The sequence below is a fragment of the Eriocheir sinensis genome, chromosome 42 (assembly GCF_024679095.1).
Source record: "Eriocheir sinensis breed Jianghai 21 chromosome 42, ASM2467909v1, whole genome shotgun sequence".
In the NCBI taxonomy this organism is placed as follows: domain Eukaryota; kingdom Metazoa; phylum Arthropoda; class Malacostraca; order Decapoda; family Varunidae; genus Eriocheir; species Eriocheir sinensis.
Window position 1 is genome coordinate 12,680,708 of NC_066550.1, and position 19,183 is coordinate 12,699,890.

At 40.0% G+C, this 19,183-nt stretch overlaps 1 protein-coding gene across 1 annotated transcript; it reads right to left on the minus strand.

The window, feature by feature from the left end:
- Nucleotides 1–4,238: 4,238 nt before the first annotated feature.
- LOC127010244 (ionotropic receptor 93a-like) lies at nt 4,239–13,169 on the minus strand. Its single transcript, XM_050884117.1, has 12 exons — nt 13,036–13,169; nt 12,524–12,676; nt 11,725–11,870; nt 11,286–11,379; nt 10,653–10,808; nt 9,975–10,122; nt 8,231–8,388; nt 7,162–7,310; nt 6,753–7,056; nt 6,132–6,290; nt 5,025–5,168; nt 4,239–4,543 (listed from the first exon to the last, which is right to left on the minus strand). The coding sequence occupies exons 1-12, from the start codon at nt 13,138–13,140 to the stop codon at nt 4,382–4,384; spliced, it is 1,878 nt and encodes a 625-aa protein (XP_050740074.1). The 5' UTR covers nt 13,141–13,169; the 3' UTR covers nt 4,239–4,381.
- Nucleotides 13,170–19,183: the final 6,014 nt, after the last annotated feature.

Here is a 19,183-nt window from a genome sequence, read left to right on the forward strand (position 1 = left end):
ACATATCTGCAAACACCGGCCTTCGTTTTATTTACCTGTCCTTCTATATATAACAAAAGACTAACATAACAACAATAGTCAACAAGTAAATAAAAAAACACCCAAAAAAACGAGGTAACAAGTGTAGGCGTGTAACATATCTCCTGCAAACACGGGCCTTCGTTTTATTTACCTGTCCTTCTATATATAACAAAAGACTAACATAACAACAATAGTCAACAAGTAAATAAAAAAACACCCCAAAAAACGAGGTAACAAGTGTAGGCGTGTAACATTTCTCCTGCAAACACCGGCCTTCGTTTTTATTTACCTTGCCCGTGTTTGTGTTTGGAAAAATCGCCCCGTAGCTCTTCCTTAATGACTGACAGAACAATGATAGGTGTGTGTATGTATGTGTGTGTGTGTGTGTGTGTGTGTGTGTGTGTTTTACAGATCATGGTAAACATATATAATAGATAAACAACACATAATACAAAAGAAGTTGAAGAATAAGAACAATAATTATAATAATACTATGATTATAATGATGATGAAAAAGAAGAGGAAGAAGAAGAGGAAAGAGAACAAGAGAATGAAGAACGAGGGAGAAGAAACAGAAGAACAAGAAAAACAATAAGAAACAGACGAAGAAAAAGAGGAAATAGAAGAAAAATAAAAAGAACGAGAACATGAAGAAGAAAACAAGAACAAACAAAAGAACAAGAAGGAACAAGAATACAAAAGAAATAAAATGAAAGCGAAAAAGAATGAGGAAAAAAAGGAAAGAAGAAAAGGAAGAAGAGGTCGAAGAACATGAAAAAGAAGAAGCATTCATTAGTAAACACAACCACAACCACACAAACACAAACAACAATAACAGCAAACAAAATAAACACAACTTGAATACTTACCAAAAAACAGAAGAAGCGAAGGAGGCAAAATCGCAAAACCTCTTCTCCTCCTCTTCCTTCCTCTTCCTTTTCCTCTTCCCTCACTCACAATCCACGTCAATACAGTACATGACTCAAACACGTATAAAACAACCAAAACAACAATAAACAACAAAAACAAGAACAATTCCCCTCTTAGTCCAATTAAAATTCAAACCTAAACTACTTATTTCCACTTTACGAGGAAAATCTATTAGTAAAACGGTGGAAATTACTCTTAAACTTCCTTATTAGTGTTTGTTTTAACGTTAAGAAGATGATTATATTCACCCTTTTAATAATAGACAGCTAAACACCTCTACATGGTCCGGCCCGCGACACGTCCTCCCTCAGCCACCGTCAACCAGGCACTGAGAGGTGACTGCCGCTCCGACCTGATGCTGCGATGGTTGCCACACGTCGCTCACTTCAGATAGACTTGAATTATTCCTCTTTTATCAATGTTTTCTCTTTATTCCTTTCCTCTACCCCTACGAATTTGGTGTCTATGTATAGTTGAGGAGTTGGACTTAAGGTTTTCAGCAGGGTGTTAGGGCTGGAAGGTCTAAATAATGGAGAATTCGATGGTTAAAAAAAGGTACCATCCCACTTTTTTCCATACTCAAACCGTGGACATATTTTAATTGTTCATCTGATATTGCTGTTTTCTCATTTCCCTTTCACTTTAGCCTTACAAATTTGGTGTCTAAGGATAGTTAAGGAATTGGACTTTAGGATTTCAGTAAAGTTTTGAGGTTGGAAGTTCGAAATAAAGGAGAATTTGATGTTTAAATAAGGTACCTTCCCCTTACTTTTCATACTCAGTGCGTAGAGAGGCTATACATTGTTTTTTTTTACTGTTTTCTCATTCCCGTTTTACTTTACCCTTACGAATTTGGTGTCTAAGGATAGTTAAGGAATTGGACTTTAAGATTTCAGTAAGGTTTTAATGTTGAAAAGTCGAAATAATGGAGAATTTGATGTTTAAATAAGGTACCTTCCCCTTACTTTTCATACTCAACGCGTAGAGGCTATACATTGTTTTTTTAATGTTTTCTCATTCCCCTTTTACTTTACCCTTACGAATTTGGTGTCTAAGGATAGTTAAGGAATTGGACTTTAGGATTTCAGTAAGGTTTTGAGGTTGAAAGATCAAAATAATGGAGAAATTGAGGTTTAAATAAGGTACACCATCCCACTTAGTCTCCTACTCAAACCGGCATAACCATATTCCCATTCTCTCTCCCTCCCTCTCTCTCTCTCTCTCTCTTCTGGCAATCCATTTCCTTTAACAATCCATTTACCTAAGGCTTCCTCCTCCACCTTTACCTGTATTTCCCAACGTAATTCGTCCCTGGGCCCGAAACTTCACCTGGGGGAAAATACAACACCTGTCCCCAACCCCTGGCGTCCATCAGTCACCCAGCACCTCGGGGGACCACTGGGGGAGCGCGTGCAGTAGTAATAGCAGTAGTAGTAGTAGTGGTGGTTGTGGTAGTAGTAGTAGTGGTAGTAGTAGTAGATGAAGTTGAACGAAGAAGAGGAGGAGAAAGAAGAGAAGGAAGAAGAGGAGGAGGAGAAGGACCAGAAAGAAGTGTAAATAATAGAGTAGAAGAGAAGAACAGGAAGAGAAAGAAGATGAGTAAAAGGAAGAAGAGGAGGAGGAGAAGAGAAGAGGGGAAGAGAAGAGAGATAAAAGGAAGAAGGAAGGAGGAGGAGGAGGAAAATGAGAAAGAGGGGAAGAAGAAGAAAAGGAAGAAGAGAAGGAGGAGGAGGAGGAGGAAAATGAGAAAGAGGGGAAGAAGAAAAGGAAGAGGAGAAGGAGGAGACAGAGGAGGACACTAAACGAAACTAACTGGAAGAGAAAGAAAGGAGAATGAGGGGAGAGAGAGAAAGGGGAAGAAGAGGAGGAGGAGAAGGAGGAGGAGGGAGAGAGGAGGGAGAGCTGTGGAGGAATGTGAGGGGAGAAGGAGGAGGAATGTATGAGGGAGAGAAAATGAAGGAGAGACAGAGAGAGGGAGGGAGAGAGAGAGAGAGAGAGATACCAGAAGGAGGGAGAAGAAGGGAGAGAAATAACTGAGGAGAGAAAGAGATAGAAAAATAAAGAAGAAAGAAAGAAAGAAAGTAAGAAAAAGAGATAGTTTTCATTTACTTATTCCGTCCTATCTTTCTTTTCCTATTTACTTCCTTTCTCTTTTTCATTTCCACTATAACCCATTTTCTTCATGCTCGTCTATCTTATTTTCTTCCTTTCTTAAACTTTTCATCATCATCATCATCATCATTATCATACCTCGATTTCTCCTGTTCATCTTTTCCTCTTTTCTTCCTTTCATAAAAAAAAATAGTAAGGATTAAGATAGAGGTAAGGTCATACACTATTGCTACGCCTGACCTCAGTGCCCATCCCCGTCACTTTTTAATTAACAACATCAGTGAGTTAGTAAATGAATCTTTCCCTTAAGACAACATACCTGGTCTAGCACCCCCCTACAGGTAGCCTAATTAGCCTTACCTGTGAACCGTGTAGCGTTGAAGTTTGCGATGTTACCTGTGTGTGTGTGTGTGTGTGTGTGTGTGTGTGTGTTTAGTGGTTACACACACACACACACACACACACACACACACACACACACATGTTACCTGCCCACTAATGAGACTCAATAAGGTTCAGAACTGGAGGAAATTAGACCCCAATTTCGCCCTTAATGAAGAAAGTGAGGCGGAAGTAGTAGTAGTAGTAGTAGTAGTAGTAGTAGTAGTAGTAGTAGTAGCTGTAGTAGTAGTAGCAGTAGTAGTAGTAGTAGTAGTAGTAGTAGTAGTAGTAGTAGTAGTAGAAAAACAAAAACAAGAACGATAACAAAAACAAAAAAATAATAACAAAATACAAAAAGAGGAGGGAGAGGAAAAAGAAGAAAAGAAGAAGAAAAGAAGAAAAGAACAAGAAATTTATCCACCAATCTATTTATCTATCTATTTATCAATCTATCTCTATCTGTCTATCTATTTATCTTTAAACCTGTCTACCTATCTATCTAGCTATCTACCAACCTATTTGTTTGACTATATTTATGTGTATATCTTAAGCATTATATATTTATCTATCAATCTATCGATATTCCTTTATTTGTAAGGGCGTAGCGAGAATTAAAGTAACCCACAGAACACAAGAGTCACTCCTGAAATCAGTCCTTTATACCGAGAGGATCATAGAAAACAGGCACGAGGTTGCAGGAGAACATAGACTATCACAAACCATAAAGGATAAATGACCACTGACAATAAAGAGCTACACTTGGCCATAGGAGAGTCAAGACCGTATATCCTGCATTTTACTTCTTCAATAACATACTTACAGACAGACTTTACGTATAATATAGATAACACTTAGATATTTCCTTTTGTTCGTCGTTTGGTCATTTCCTTCACCATCTTCACCAACAAACATAAGGAAACAAAGGTCCGGCCACTCTTCACTTCCTTCCAAAGACTAGCTCGAGGCAGAAGAGGAGGAGGGCCGCAAGGGAGCCGAAGAATAGGATGAAGAAGACGCCCTGAATGTGAGCCAGAGAGAGGGCCAGAAATCCTTCCCTCTTGCCTTCCTCGTCCTCGTCATCCTCATCCCCCTCGTCCTCCTGCAGTAGTAGTCGTAGTTGTAGTAGTAGTAGTAGCAGAGAGAAAAAGATTGAAAAAAACTGAAAAATTGATTAGGCGTACGAAAATAGAATGCGTGAAGAAAGAAAATAATAAAACTAATGTGGAATAGAAAAGAAAATTAAAGAAAAACATGATTACAAGAGAAAACAATGTAGTAGTAGTAGTAGTAGTAGTAGTAGTAGTAGTAAGGAGATTTAGCCTAGCTGTAGCCTAATAGTTTTGTACCTCATAATGGTAGTAGTTGTAGTAGTAGTAGTAATAGAAGTAGTAGGAATAAGAAGAAGAAGAGGAAGAAGAAGAAAAGGAAGAGGAGGAAGAGCAGAAGAAACGATTAATATAGAGATGAATTATAACAAGGTACCACAAAAATATATTCCCAACATTCATAATTGCATAAAAAAAACATCACACACACACACACACACACACACACACACACACACACACACACACACTCACCTGCGATGCCCTGCTAATTGAGACCGCAAACCACCTGTTCACAAGGCCGCTCTCCACGACGCGACTCACACCTCTGTCAAACAGCGGCTTCAAGGGGGAGTGAACCTGAAGGGCCAAGGCTATGCTATGCGACATGAAGCACTCCTGAAAGGCAAGATAGAGAGTAAAGTAAGAGGAAAGTAAGAAGAGGAAGAGTAAAGTAGGTATTCTTAGGTCAACTATATCCAAATTCCAAAAAGGAGATCAATCGGGTTTTAGGGTCACAGTATACGGATGAAAGGTCAAACTACCACCAGGGTCAACAACTACCCCTGGAAATGCCTAAAACTCCTCCGTAAGACCAAATAAAGATCAAACTACCACCAGGGTCAGAAAACTACCCCTGGAAATGCCTAAAACTCCTCCGCAAGACCATAGAAAGATCAAACTACCACCAGGGTCAGAAAACTACCCCTGGAAATGCCTAAAACTCTCCTCCGTAAGACCATAGAAAGATCAAACTACCACCAGGGTCAAAAACTACCCCTGGAAATGCCTGAAACTCTCCTCCGTAAGACCAAAGAAAGATCAACCTACCACCAGGGTCAAAAACTACCCCTGGAAATGCCTAAAACTCCTCCGTAAGACCAAAGAAAGATCAAACTACCACCAGGGTCAAAAACTACCCCTGGAAATGCCTAAAACTTCTCCGTAAGACCAAATAAAGATCAAACTACCACCAGGGTCAGAAAACTACCCATGGAAATGCCTAAAACTCTCCTCCGTAAGACCATAGAAAGATCAACCTACCACCAGGGTCAGAAAACTACCCATGGAAATGCCTGAAACTCGTCCGTAAGCCCATAGAAAGATCAAACTACCACCAGGGTCAGAAAACTACCCCTGGAAATGCCTAAAACTCCTCCGTAAGACCAAAGAAAGATCAAACTACCACCAGGGTCAGAAAACTACCCCTGGAAATACCTAAACCTACAAGAAGAGGCTTTTCAAACAGGCCTTCTCTTATTTATATAGTTAGTTTGTTAGTTAATTAGTTAGTTAGTTACCTATTTACTTATTTATATCTTCATTTATTTATCCTTTTCACTTTTCCTTTCCATATCCCACCTTGAGTATCCTGACGGTGGGTGTGCCGCGTGGGGAGTATCTCTTTTTGATGATATACAGTTGGTACTTCTTCCCCTGTATCCCCACGCCCTCCCCGCGCTCTATCAACGAGTCCATCTCCTCGACGTTGAACAGCAGCTTGTAAGTCCCCGCCAGGCCCTGAGGTATGAAGAGGGAAGCGGGTTAGTCTACTTCTGTTCCTTCTTGTGGATGCGAAAGGGAAGGAGGAAGGAATGAGAAGGGAAGAGAATGTGAGAGGGAAGAAAGGAAGAAGGAATTGGAGGGAGGGAAGGAAGAGGAAGGGAGGGTGGTATTGAGGGAACCAAATCATCAAAATCACCACTCTCGTAGCTCAGAGTCAAAATGTAAAGAAAAAACAAAGGAAAAACGTTGGCGATGCTTCTGAAAAATATATGTTGGTGGTAATACTTATTGTTGTTGAGCTTGCATATCACACCTGGCAAGCCAAATCACACACCTGTCATCCCATACCTGTACATACGGGTTAGCAGACTGCATCATATTAAACTTGAAATACTCTCCCCTTTACACAACTATCCTTTTCCCTTTCCCTTTCCATATCACACCTGGCAAACCAATCACACACCTGTTATCTCATACCTGTACATACGGGTTAGCAGACTGCATCATATTAAACTTGAAGTACTGCCCCAGACCCAGAACAGTCATTTTCGATTCGTACAGTTCCTTGATCGTCTCCACACCGGCCGGGCTGCGCTGAACCGTTAGGAAGGCCGTCAAGTTGGAGCTGTATCCCGTTGTTATAATGATCACGTACAGCCACAGGAAAGCCACTAGCACCCTCGGAGTTGTCCCGGCCGGTACTCGTGTTTGCGGGATCCGAAAGTGAAGACCGAGTATATGTAGGAGGCTGTCAGAGATGCTGGTCCAGTTTTGCTTCTGTCTGTGTGAGAGAAAAAGAGATGAGAGAGAAGAGAGGAGAGAGAAGAAAAAGAGATTAAAGCGTGGAAAATAAAAAGAGTATTGCATTGTTTCTTTATCGATTTACCTTTCCTCCGGCGTGGCCAACAGGTGCAGCACAGGTACCAGCATCAGGGTACAACCGAGGAGACTAAGCCAGGTGGTGAGCCGGTAAGGTAGAGCAAGCGCCAGGTAGTAGGGTAAGGGAGGCTCCACGCGGGCTTGGAAACAACTCCACTACGATGAAAAGAACGTAAAGGAGAGAAGGAAAATGGAAAAGGAAAGGAGAGGAGAAGAATGCAGAGAATATATGAAAACAGAAGAGGTGAGACATGAGAAGAGACATGAATTTAAAGATATGAGAACAGAAAAGAAGTGAGGAATAAGAAGAGAGGACAAAAGGAAATATCTTAATGCTAAGTTCACGCTAGTATGGCACGCAAGCCACGCCCACTTGTCCCTTTAAACTCCACTACGGGAATAAGAACTCGAAGAAGAGAAGACGTGAGAGATAAATGAAAGTAGAGATGAGAAGGAAGAGAAATAGGAGGCAAGGAAAGGAAGAGATAGAAAAGAAGAATGCAGAAAAGATTAGGGAACAGAAGAGAGGAGGTGAAAAATGAGAGATAAGAAGGAAAGGAATAGATGTTAAAGAAGAATGAAGAAAAGATATGATAACAAAAGAGAGGAGGTGAAGGATGAGAAATAAGAAGAATAAGAACGTGGAGAAGACATGAGAGAGAAATGAAAGGAGAGATGAGAAGGAAGAGAGATTGGAGACGAGAAAAAAAATAGATAGAAAAGAAGAATGGAGAAAAGATTGAATGAGAGTGAGAAGGAAGGGAAAGAGAAAAGGAAAGAGGAGGTGGTTCAAGTTAATATGGCACACAAGCCCCGCCCACCTCTTCCTTCAACGCATATCATTGGCTGCTCCACTTGCAAGCCCTGCCCCCACCTCTTTCTTAAACGCATATCATTGGCTGCTCCACTTGCAAGCCCCGCCCACCTCTTTCTTAAACGCATATCACTGGCTGCTCCATTTGCAAGCCCCGCCCACCTCTTTTTTAAACGCATATCATTGGCTGCTCCACTTGCAAGCCCCGCCCCCTTCTCTGTCTTCATCTCTATCTCTTCCCCTTACTCCCTCACACACTCACGTCGGTCGCATAAGAGGCAGAGTAGGACAGGTAGTTGAGGCGGCCCAAAAAGGAGGAGAGGTAGACGTTCCCCACGGCCACATCCCCTTCCTCTCGTCCGATCATCCCCACCATGCCACTGAATGATCCGTTTGGTAGTAACTCACCCCAAAGCTCACCTGAAAGACCCCGACATAGTTAAGAGATTTAGAAGAGGATTAAGAGGAAATGGAGGAGGATTAAGAGGTTTAGAAGAGGACTAATTATTGGAAGTGATCATAAGGGAGGAAGGAAAAGCTTGTAATAGTGTTGGAACTGATCTATGGGGATTGACCAAGGAAGGGAGAGCTTGTAATAGTGTTGGAACTGGTCTCAAGGGAATGGCCAAGGAAGGGAGAGCTTGTGATAGTGTTGGAACTGGTCTCAAGGGAATGGCCAAGGAAGGGAGAGAGCTTGTGATAGTGCTGGAACTGGTCTCAAGGGAATGGCCGAGGAAGGGAGAGCTTGTGATAGTGTTGGAACTGATCTCAAGGGAATGGCCGAGGAAGGGAGAGCTTGTGATAGTGTTGGAACTGGTCTTAAGGGAATGGCCAAGGAAGGGAGAGCTTGTGATAGTGTTGGAACTGGTCTCAAGGGAATGGCCAAGGAAAAGAGCTTGTGATAGTGTTGGAATTGGTCTCAAGGGAATGGCCAAGGAAAAGAGAGCTTGTGATAGTGCTGGAACTGGTCTCAAGGGAATGGCCAAGGAAGGGAGAGCTTGTGATAGTGTTGGAACTGATCTCAAGGGAATGGCCGAGGAAGGGAGAGCTTGTGATAGTGCTGGAAATGGTCTTAAGGGAATGCCGAGAGAAGGGAGCTTGTGGATAAAATGGAAGGAGAGCTTGTGATAGTGTTGGAACTGATCTCAAGGGAATGGCCGAGGAAGGGAGAGCTTGTGATAGTGCTGGAAATGGTCTTAAGGGAATGGCCAAGGAAGGGAGAGCTTGTGATAGTGTTGGAACTGATCTCAAGGGAATGGCCAAGGAAGGGAGAGCTTGTGATAGTGTTGGAACTGATCTCAAGGGAATGGCCAAGGAAGGGAGAGCTTGTGATAGTGTTGGAACTGATCTCAAGGGAATGGCCAAGGAAGGGAGAGCTTGTGATAGTGTTGGAACTGGTCTCAAGGGAATGGCCAAGGAAGGGAGAGCTTGTGATAGTGTTGGAACTGATCTCAAGGGAATGGCCAAGGAAGGGAGAGCTTGTGATAGTGTTGGAACTGATCTCAAGGGAATGGCCAAGGAAGGGAGAGCTTGTGGTAGTGTTGGAACTGATCTCAAGGGAATGGCCAGGGAAGGGAGAGCTTGTGATAGTGCTGGAACTGGTCTTAAGGGAATGGCCGAGGAAGGGAGAGCTTGTGATAGTGCTGGAAATGGTCTTAAAGGAATGGCCAAGGAAGGGAGAGCTTGTGATAGTGTTGGAACTGATCTCAAGGGAATGGCCAAGGAAGGGAGAGCTTGTGGTAGTGTTGGAACTGGTCTTAAGGGAATGGCCAAGGAAGGGAGAGCTTGTGATATTGCTGGAAATAAGAATGGCCATGGAAGGTAAGTGAAAAGTGTAGGAAATTAGATTGTATGAAGTTATCTAATTAGTAAGTTAGTTAGATAGATAATTAGTTTACCTTTAGAGGAGAAACATTACATAGAGGTTTACTGAGAGATCCATTTTTTTTCACTCGCAAACCCACAAACTAACCCAAGCAAACAATCAGACAGGTAAACCAACACACCTGGCGGCGACTCGATGTACCTGGGCGTGAAGTTGAAGAGCCTCGCCATGGCCTCGATCACCTCTATGTCCAGCCCGTACCTGTCCACGATGCTGCCCCGACCGTCCCGCAGGTAGAAGATGGCCGGGTTGTACTCCACCACCACCACCTGCGGGAGAAAACGGGAAGATGAAAGAAAACGGAAAATGGAGTTGAGAGAGCGAGAAGAGGGAAAACGGGTGGAAAATGAGGAAGAAAAGAGATAAGAGGAGGAAGAAAAGAAAATGAGGTGAACGAAAAGAGAAAATAAAATACACGTGAAGAAAAAGAAGAGATGAGAGGAGAGGATGATGAGGAGAAATAAGAAAGAGAATGGGAAATGGAGGTGAGAGAGAGAGAGGAGAAACACGAAGAAAATGCAGAGAAAAGAAGAAGAGAGGAAAATTGGAATAAGAAGAAAGAAAAGAGAGAAATGGAAGTGGATGAGAAGGGAGACGAAGAGAAAGAGAAAGACAATGGAAAAAGGGAAAAGAAAACGGAATAATTAGAGAGAATGAAGAAAATGGGAAAACAAGCAAGATAAAGGGAAAACCAAAACAAAAGGAAAAGAAGGAAAACACAAAGAAAGAGGGAATAAGAGAAAGAGAAAACCGTCATCACCACCACCACTACCACCACCATCACCACCACCAAACTCACCTTCAGATTCGCTCCATTAAAATTCTCAAGCTTCTCCGGGAACAGCGGGCGAGGGAGGGTGAAGCGTGTACCTGTCCATGTGGTAACCTGTGCTGTGCCCAGGTGAGAGTACAGCTGATTGACGAACACCTCCCATACACCTGGACGACGCTCGGACTCGGGGGGGAGAGGATGAAAGTGAGAGTCAGAGGAGAATGAATACGTGTGTGTGTTAAGAATGGATGGAAAGAATGGAGGGAAGGAGGGAAGGAAAGGAGGGAATTGAGAGGAATAGAAATGTATGAAAAGAAAAGTAGAGAGGAAAGCGAAAGGGAAAAGAATAGGTGTTTATAAAAAAAAAAGAGGAAACATAGGAAATTAAATACGTATGTTTGTAAAAAAAAAAAAAAAGAGTTGGAAAGGAGTAAAAAATGGGAGGAAATTAAGAATAAATAAATAAGTGTGTCTATAAAGAAAAAAATTGAAAAGAATGAGGGAAATAAAGAATTATGTATTTTGAAAGAAAAAAGGAAAGAAAAGAAGGAAAATAGGAGGAAACAAAATACGTATATCTGTTGTTCAAGTCTACTTTACGAATTAACTGCACTGGAAAGGAAGAATAAAAGAAAGAATAAAAAATAAAAAAAAACTCACCTGGACCAGCCCCACGATGTGCTTGGTCTTCCTGCCACACCTGCTTCTCGTTAGTGCTTCCAGGTGTGTCTTGTTCAACCCCACCACCACGAACCTTAGTTTTGGTATTAGTTTTGGTATTAGTATTGGTATTAGTATTGGTATTTGTATTAGTTAGTGTTATATTAGTATTGGTATTGGTATTAGTGTTAGTGTTTGTGTGAGTATTGGTATTAGTATTGGCATTCGTATTAGTATTAGTATTGGTATTAGTATTAGTATTGGTATTAGTATTAGTATTGGTATTAGTATTGGTATTAGTATTAGTATTGGTATTGAGATCCATTCCTACTATCTTACGGACCTCCCTCCTTTCCCCTCTTCCTCCTTCTTTCCCTCCTACTTGCTTACCTCCTTCCCTCCTCCCATTCTCCTCATCTACCTCTCTTCCTTTCCTCACCTGCCGTCGTAGTCCCAATCCGTAGGTGAATTGGAGACGAAGGTGAGGAGCGTCTCGGGGTCCTGCAGGATGATCACGTTGCCCTGGCAGGTGGAGGAAGTCCTGGAGATCCCCGCGAAGTCCTGCCAGGCGCTGATTGTTAGGACCTGAAGGAGTGAACTTTATTGATTGTATGGAGTTTTGATTCACATGGACTGATTGACTGACTGACTTACTTGGATCGACTGACTTGCTTGGATCGATTGACTGACTGACTGACTGACTGACTGACTGAATGAATGAATGAAGGAAGGAAAGAAGGAAGGACAGGATTGAATGACTGACTAAATGACTAATTGACTTACTAACTGAATGATTGACTGACTTACCTAGACTTACCTGGACTGATTGACTATATGAATGGACCTCTAAACTACTGACCGACTGGCTGACCTATTGACTGACTGACTGACTAACCATACAACTGACTGACTAATTGTATGACTGACTAAATGTATGACTGGCTGACTGACTAACTGATGTAATGGACCTCTGACTAATCGACTTATTGACAGACGAACTGACTGACTGACTAACTGACTGACTGACTGGCCGACTGAAAGACTAACTAACTGGATGACTATCTGAAACACTGACAAAATACGCAGATTAACAGATAAAACACACAAACAAACACACACACAGACAACCACTCCCCACAACCCCAAAACACAACCCCCCACACCCAACCCAGCAACCTTCACCCCCCAATCCAACCTAACCCATTCCAACCCATCCCCTCCACCCTACACCCACCCACCTGCCGTGGAAGAGGAACCATCAGGAGTAGGGAGTAGATGAGGCCAGGCCAGCGCTGCGCCGCCCTCTCCCCCACAGCCAAGGAGAGGTCACAGGTGCCCATCTCCTGCAGCGCCGCCGTCAGGAATCTCGTCAGGGATGCCTCCTCGCTATCCTGAAGGTGTGGGTGAAGGAGTGAAGTGGAGAAAGGATGTAGGAAGGGAAGGAAATGTGGAGTAAAGAAGTACGTAGATAAGGAGGTAGGAAGGTAGGAAGCAGATAAATAAACATAGATACGAAGGGAGAGAGAGAGAGAGAGAGAGAGAGAGAGAGAGAGAGAGAGAGAGAGAGAGAAAAGGAGGAAAGTAAAAAGAGGAGAAGGAAACATAATTAAAGAGGAAACTTGAAACTATTTAAGTCATTATAAAACTTAAAGAAACAAAACTGAAACTAATACCAAAACCTCTCTCTCTCTCTCTCTCTCTCTCTCTCTCTCTCTCTCTCTCTCTCTCTCTCTCTCTCTCTCTCTCTCACCTTAGAATTCACTGGGAAAAGTCCCTTCACCACAAATGCCGACAAAGGTGATGAATTTACACACCCCATCACCACCAACATCACCACCAACATCACCACCCTCATCTTCAACACCTCCACTCGCTACAATCTCACCTGTCGAAGTGTTCTAATTGAGCCGGCAGGTAAGAAGGGGAACGGGTGTGGGCGTGGCCAGGCGACGAAGCTGAAAGGTGATTGGGTGTGGGATGTGGGTTAGTGTGTTGTGATTGGGTAGATGTTGTCACGTGTCACGGAGAGGCGATTGGTGATTGGTGGATGTTGTTGAGGAAGAGAGTGAAGGGGAAAAGAAGGGAATGAGGAGAAAAGTATTATGACAGAGGAAGAGACGAAAAACAGGGGGATGGTGTGTTGTGATTGGTTGGATGTTGTCACGTGTCACGGAGAGGCGATTGGTGATTGGTGGATGTTGTTGAGGAAGAGAGTGAAGGGGAAAAGAAGGGAATGAGGAGAAAAGTATTATGACAGAGGAAGAGACGAAAAAAAAAAAACAGAAAAAAAACAATGCCTTCTATATCACTGCGAAGAATAGAACAACAAAATCTAAACTTCAAAATCTCTTAGTATTATTATTTTATTATTATTATTAGATGTTGTCACGTGTCACGGAGAGATGATTGTTGATTGGTGGATGTTGGGAGGAAGAGAATAAAGGAGAAAAGAAAGGAAATGAGGAGAAACAGTATTATGACAAAGAGAGAGACAAAAAAAAAATGCCTTCTATCGCTGCGAGAAGTAGAACAATAAAATCCTAGCTTCAAAATCTCTTATTATTATTATTATTATTTTATTATTATTATTATTATTATTATTATTATTATTATTATTATTATTATTATTATTATTATTATTATTATTATTATTATCATTATTATTATCATCATCATTGTTATTATCATTACTATCATGGCATATGTAAACACACATTCAATGCAGTTCTTACTATTTTTATTATTCGACGCATGTAAAAAAAAAAAAAAAAATCATCTTCAATATCGGTTAGAATATTTTCTTTATTATTATTACTATCATTATTTTTGCCACCGATACGGAAACACCTTCAAATCAAGCCTTACCTTTTATTTATTTTCAGTATTTTATTTAGTTAGTTTTTTTTCTTTTCTTTTTTTCTATTGTTAACTGTTCGATGTCTAATCAGGGTGGGTGTAATTTATCTATTTTATTTTATTTATTTATTTTTTTATTTATTTTTTTGTTTTGTTTTTAATTCTTCGACGTCTTAACAGGGTGGGTGTAATTTATCTATTTTATTTTATTTATTTACTTTTTTCTTCTTTTTCTTTCTTTTTTTTTAACCCTCCGATATCTAAACAGGGTCTGTGTGTAAAACGAAACTCCCTCCTCTCTCCTCTCTTTTACTATATTCTATTTTCGCTCGCCTAACCTGAAAGCCAAGCCCGCAATCCATTCCTTTTGACGGTAAAACTCGACAATGGAATGAAATGTTTGGCGCTTGGAGGAAAAAGTTGTGGCTGACTTTCAAACGCTCGTCACACATGCCTTTTGTGAAGCATCCTGTTAGTTAGAATGTCACAGCCAGGTTAGTGTGTGTGTGTGTGTGTGTGTGTGTGTGTGTGTGTGTGTGTTTACCTAGTTGTATTTACCTAGTTTTAATTTTACAGGCCTGGGCTTACGCTCGTGTGGTCCCGTCTGCATATCCGTACTTGTCCAGTTTTTCCTTAAAGATTTGCACACTCCTCGCCGATACTACATCCTCACTAAGTCTATTCCAAACCTGTGTGTGTGTCTTTTGAGTGGGTTATTTATATCAAGAAAGAACAAGAAATGCAGATAAGAATGCATAATCAGAACATCTTATACATGCACAATAGATAAAGCGATCGTTATAATTAGGTAACCACTCATCTGTCAAATACGAAAGCAAATTAGTAAATAAAAAATAAATATGTATAGCAATTAATAAACCAATACGGAGGACAATAGCACAAACGTTTTCACTTGTTACTTCTTACAAATACGAATGCAAATTTAAAAGAAAGAAAAAGGAATATAGACACAGATTTATGAACCAACACGATGGACAATACCACAAATGATTTCACTTCTTACTTCTTATAAATACGAATGCAAATTAAAAAGAAAGAAAAAGGAATATAGACACAGATTTATGAACCAACACGATGGACAATACCACAAATGATTTCACTTCTTACTTCTTATAAATACGAATGCAAATTAAAAAGAAAGAGAAAGGAATATAGACACAGATTTATGAACCAACACGATGGACAATACCACAAATGATTTCACTTCTTACTTCTTATAAATACGAATGCAAATTAAAAAGAAAGAGAAAGGAACATAGACACAGATTCATGAACCAACACCAGGTATCACAAACAGTCCTTTCCTACTGTGAGGCCTGCTTGCTAGTCTCTCTACATGTATCAAACTAGCCTACTCTACTTCCTTCCCCTTTAGGCTATGAGATACGTGTCATGCAAGCAAAATATATGTCATCTAAACTATTTCCTTTTCATCTTTAGCTCTTTATTCTTATTCTTCATTATTCCTGTTTTCTTTCTCCATAATTATTTCCTCCTATTTCTCTTCATGCAAGCAAAATATATGTCACCTTTGCCTTTCCTTTTCATCTTCAGATCTTTACTCCTCTCGTCTTTCTTCTCCTTTATTAGTATTTTCTTCCTCCATGATCATTTTCTCCTATTCCCCTTCATGCAAGCAATATATATGTCACCTTTCCCTTTCCTTTTGACCTTTAAATCTTTACTCCTCTCGTCTTTCTTCTTCATTGGTACTTTCTTCCTCCATAATCATTGTCTCCTATCCCTCTTCATTCCTCCTGTTTGGTAGCCATTCGTTGCTTTGTTTACATCCCGGAGGCCAAGTGAGCGTGGTTATACCCAGGGTTAGTCATACCTGGGGGTCACCTACCTACGCAGGCCGCGCCACACAAGGCAACCTAACCTGCCCGGGCACTTTCACTTTCAGCGGCGGGCGAGTGGGCGGGACCGGGACAGTGTGGAGGCTGGGAAAGAGGAAATGTCTGTGACTTGCTCGTTTTAGTTTTACTTTTTGCTTCGTTTTGTGTTTAATATAGAAAGAAAAACACGATACAGGTACATATTCTGTTTTCCGTTTGTTTTGTCTTTCTTTAGATGTTAGTGATGTAGTTTTAGTAGAGTTAATGGTAAAGAAAAAAAGATGATTTGTTGTGTTTTGTTCATTTTTTCTTTCGTTTCAGATTCGTTTTGTGTTTAGTAGCAAGAAAAACGATGATTTGTTGTGTTTTCTTCATTATTCTTTTCGTTTTAGATTCGTTTTGTATACAAAACGATGATTTGTTGTGTTTTGTTCATTTTTTCTTTCGTTTCAGATTCGTTTTGTGTTTAATAGCGCAAAAACATAATACATTTTCTGATTTTCTGCTTATTGTTAGTTTTGTCTTTCATTTGGTGTTAGTGATGTAGATTTAGTAGAGTTAATAGTCGGGGAAAAACGATAAAGTGTCTGTTTGGAAGATTTAATAATAATAAGTAGGACAGGAGTTAGTCAGCAGGTTGCATGAACGGTGAGGCTTGAAAGGGTGACTAATAGTTGACTTTGCTTTCGCTCAGAGGAGAGTTTATGTTTGTGATTTTGATTTTGTTATGTGAGAGTTTTTAGTTTTTTTATTCTTTTTTTTACAGTGAAGGAAGCAGATCAAAGGGAAAAATAAATGAGAAAATAACCCGCTGAGGAGAAAAAGAGCTCGCTGTGTTTGACTATTTTTTTTATTTTGTTTATAAGAGAGTTTTTTTTTTTTAATAGTAAAGGAAGCAGATCAAGGGGAAAAATAAACGAGAAAATAGCCCTCTGAGAAAGAAAAAAAAATACCTTCAGAGGAGAGTTTTTGTTTGTGATTTGGGATTTGTATATGTGAGGGGCTTTTTTTTTTTTTCTTTTTTTATAGTAAAGGAAGCAACTCAAGGGGAAAATTAAATGAGAAAAAAGCCCGCTGAGGAAGAAAAAAAGAGGTCGTTGTGTTTGTTTTGTTTGTTTTTGTTTTTGTTTACAAGAGTTTATTATACAGCGAAAATAATCCAAATTTGGGACACATTCATTTTGCTTCTGCCACCCAACTTTACCTTTTACCTTCAGAAGAGTTAATAATAATAATAATAATAATAAGAAGAAGAAGAAGAAGCTAAATACGAACAAGAATAAAAAGAAGAATAACAATGATTTAAGAATGGACGTTATTTTGCCTTCATTTAAATAAGAATTAATAATATAAAAACAAACTACAAATTTACTGTATTCTCATCCACTTTGCTTTTGTTCAGGAGAAAGTTAACAAGCCCCAAAAAAGTAAAGGCCTATATGAAAGCAAACCACAAGCCTACAGGTACCAATTACAGCCTACGTTCTTCTTATTAGGGGAAGGAAAAGTGAAGTGATTAATAGGCCTTCGTGTTTTCTTGAGCGTGGGCGATACCTTTCACATGCACAGTCATTTCTTACTTATCCAACTCTGATATTCTGTTCTCTCTCTCTTCCCTCTCTAATATTCTCTTCTTTAGTTTTTTTTTCTCTCCTGTTTCCTTTCTCTTTTCTTCGTTAGCTTTTTTTCTCCTCTTCTTTCTCTTCTCTTTTCTTTAGCTCTTTTTCTCTTCTTTTCTCTCTCTCCTCTTGGTTAGTTTTTTTCTCCTCTTTTCTTTCCCTTCTCTTCTCTTCTTTAGCTTTTTTTTATCCTGTTTTCTTTCTCTTTTCTTCTTTTCTTCCTTCTATTACTATTCTTATATTCTCTCTTTTCTTATCTTCAATTTTATTCTCTTTTATCATTCAACAACGTACGAATCACCTATCTACCTATTGTTTTGCGTCTTTTAACAATCTCATCAAGTAAAACATAAGTAATAAAGATAAATGATAAATAATAAGATAAATAATAACATAGAACACAAAGATAGGCTTAAAAAATATTAGATAATTTTTTAGAAAGCGAAATTCTATCAGATGGCGCCACTAGGATGAGCAACAGGTCCAAATTTAGCCTAATACAAAGATGACCTTGATGATAAAAAAAGTAGAAAGGAGAAAGATATAGTAGTAGTAGAAGTAGTAGTAGTAGTAGTAGGCTATCCCTGGGTCTTCCCTTATAGGCCTACCTCTCATTCTCTCTCTCCCTACCTGGGCATCCACCTCCAGCCTACGCACAGGTGAAATACCCAATTACCTGCAATTTCCCGAGGCCTACAGGGGATTTTTCACGGCTTCCCCTACTCGTCTTCTCTTTTACTTCCTACTTTCTTATAGCTTTTTTGTGTGTTTCTTTGTTGTATTTGCATAAGAAGAGTTTGCGTATTTGTTAATATTAAACTGTTCCTTCATTCTTTCCTTTCTGTTCCCTATATTAAAACACACGGAGAGTAATATCGACACCCATAAGAGTTCTTCCTACCTTTAACTTTCTCATACCTTTTATCTGTCTTCTGTAAAGCATATATATCTCTTGTTTTCCATGTCTGTATAATCACCTCCTTCCCATAGCCTAGCCTACCTGTAAAGCATATCAACACAGGTAAGCATTAATCTTCCCTAATACTTCCTCATACCTTTTATCTGTCACCTGTAAAGCATATTAATCTTGTGTTTATTATCACTAATACTTGTTAACTCTGATCTCCTCCTTCCTTTAGCCTAGCCTACCTGTAAAGCATCATATCAACACAGGTAAGCATTAATCTTCCCTAATACTTCCTCATACCTTTTATCTGTCACCTGTAAAGCATATTAATCTTGTGCTTCTTGTCACTAATACTTGTTAACTCTGATCGCCTCCTTCCCATAGCCTAGCCTACCTGTAAAGCATCATATCAACACAGGTAAGCATTAATCTTCCCTTTTACTCCCTCGTACCTAGTATCTATCACCTGTAAAGCATATTAATCTTGTGTTTCTTGTCACTAATACTTGTTAACTCTGTAGTATCTATCACCTGTAAAGCATATTAATCTTGTGTTTCTTGTCACTAATACTTGTTAACTCTGATCGCCTCCTTCCTTTAGCCTAGCCTACCTGTAAAGCATCATATCAACACAGGTAAGCAGTTTTCTTCCCTTTT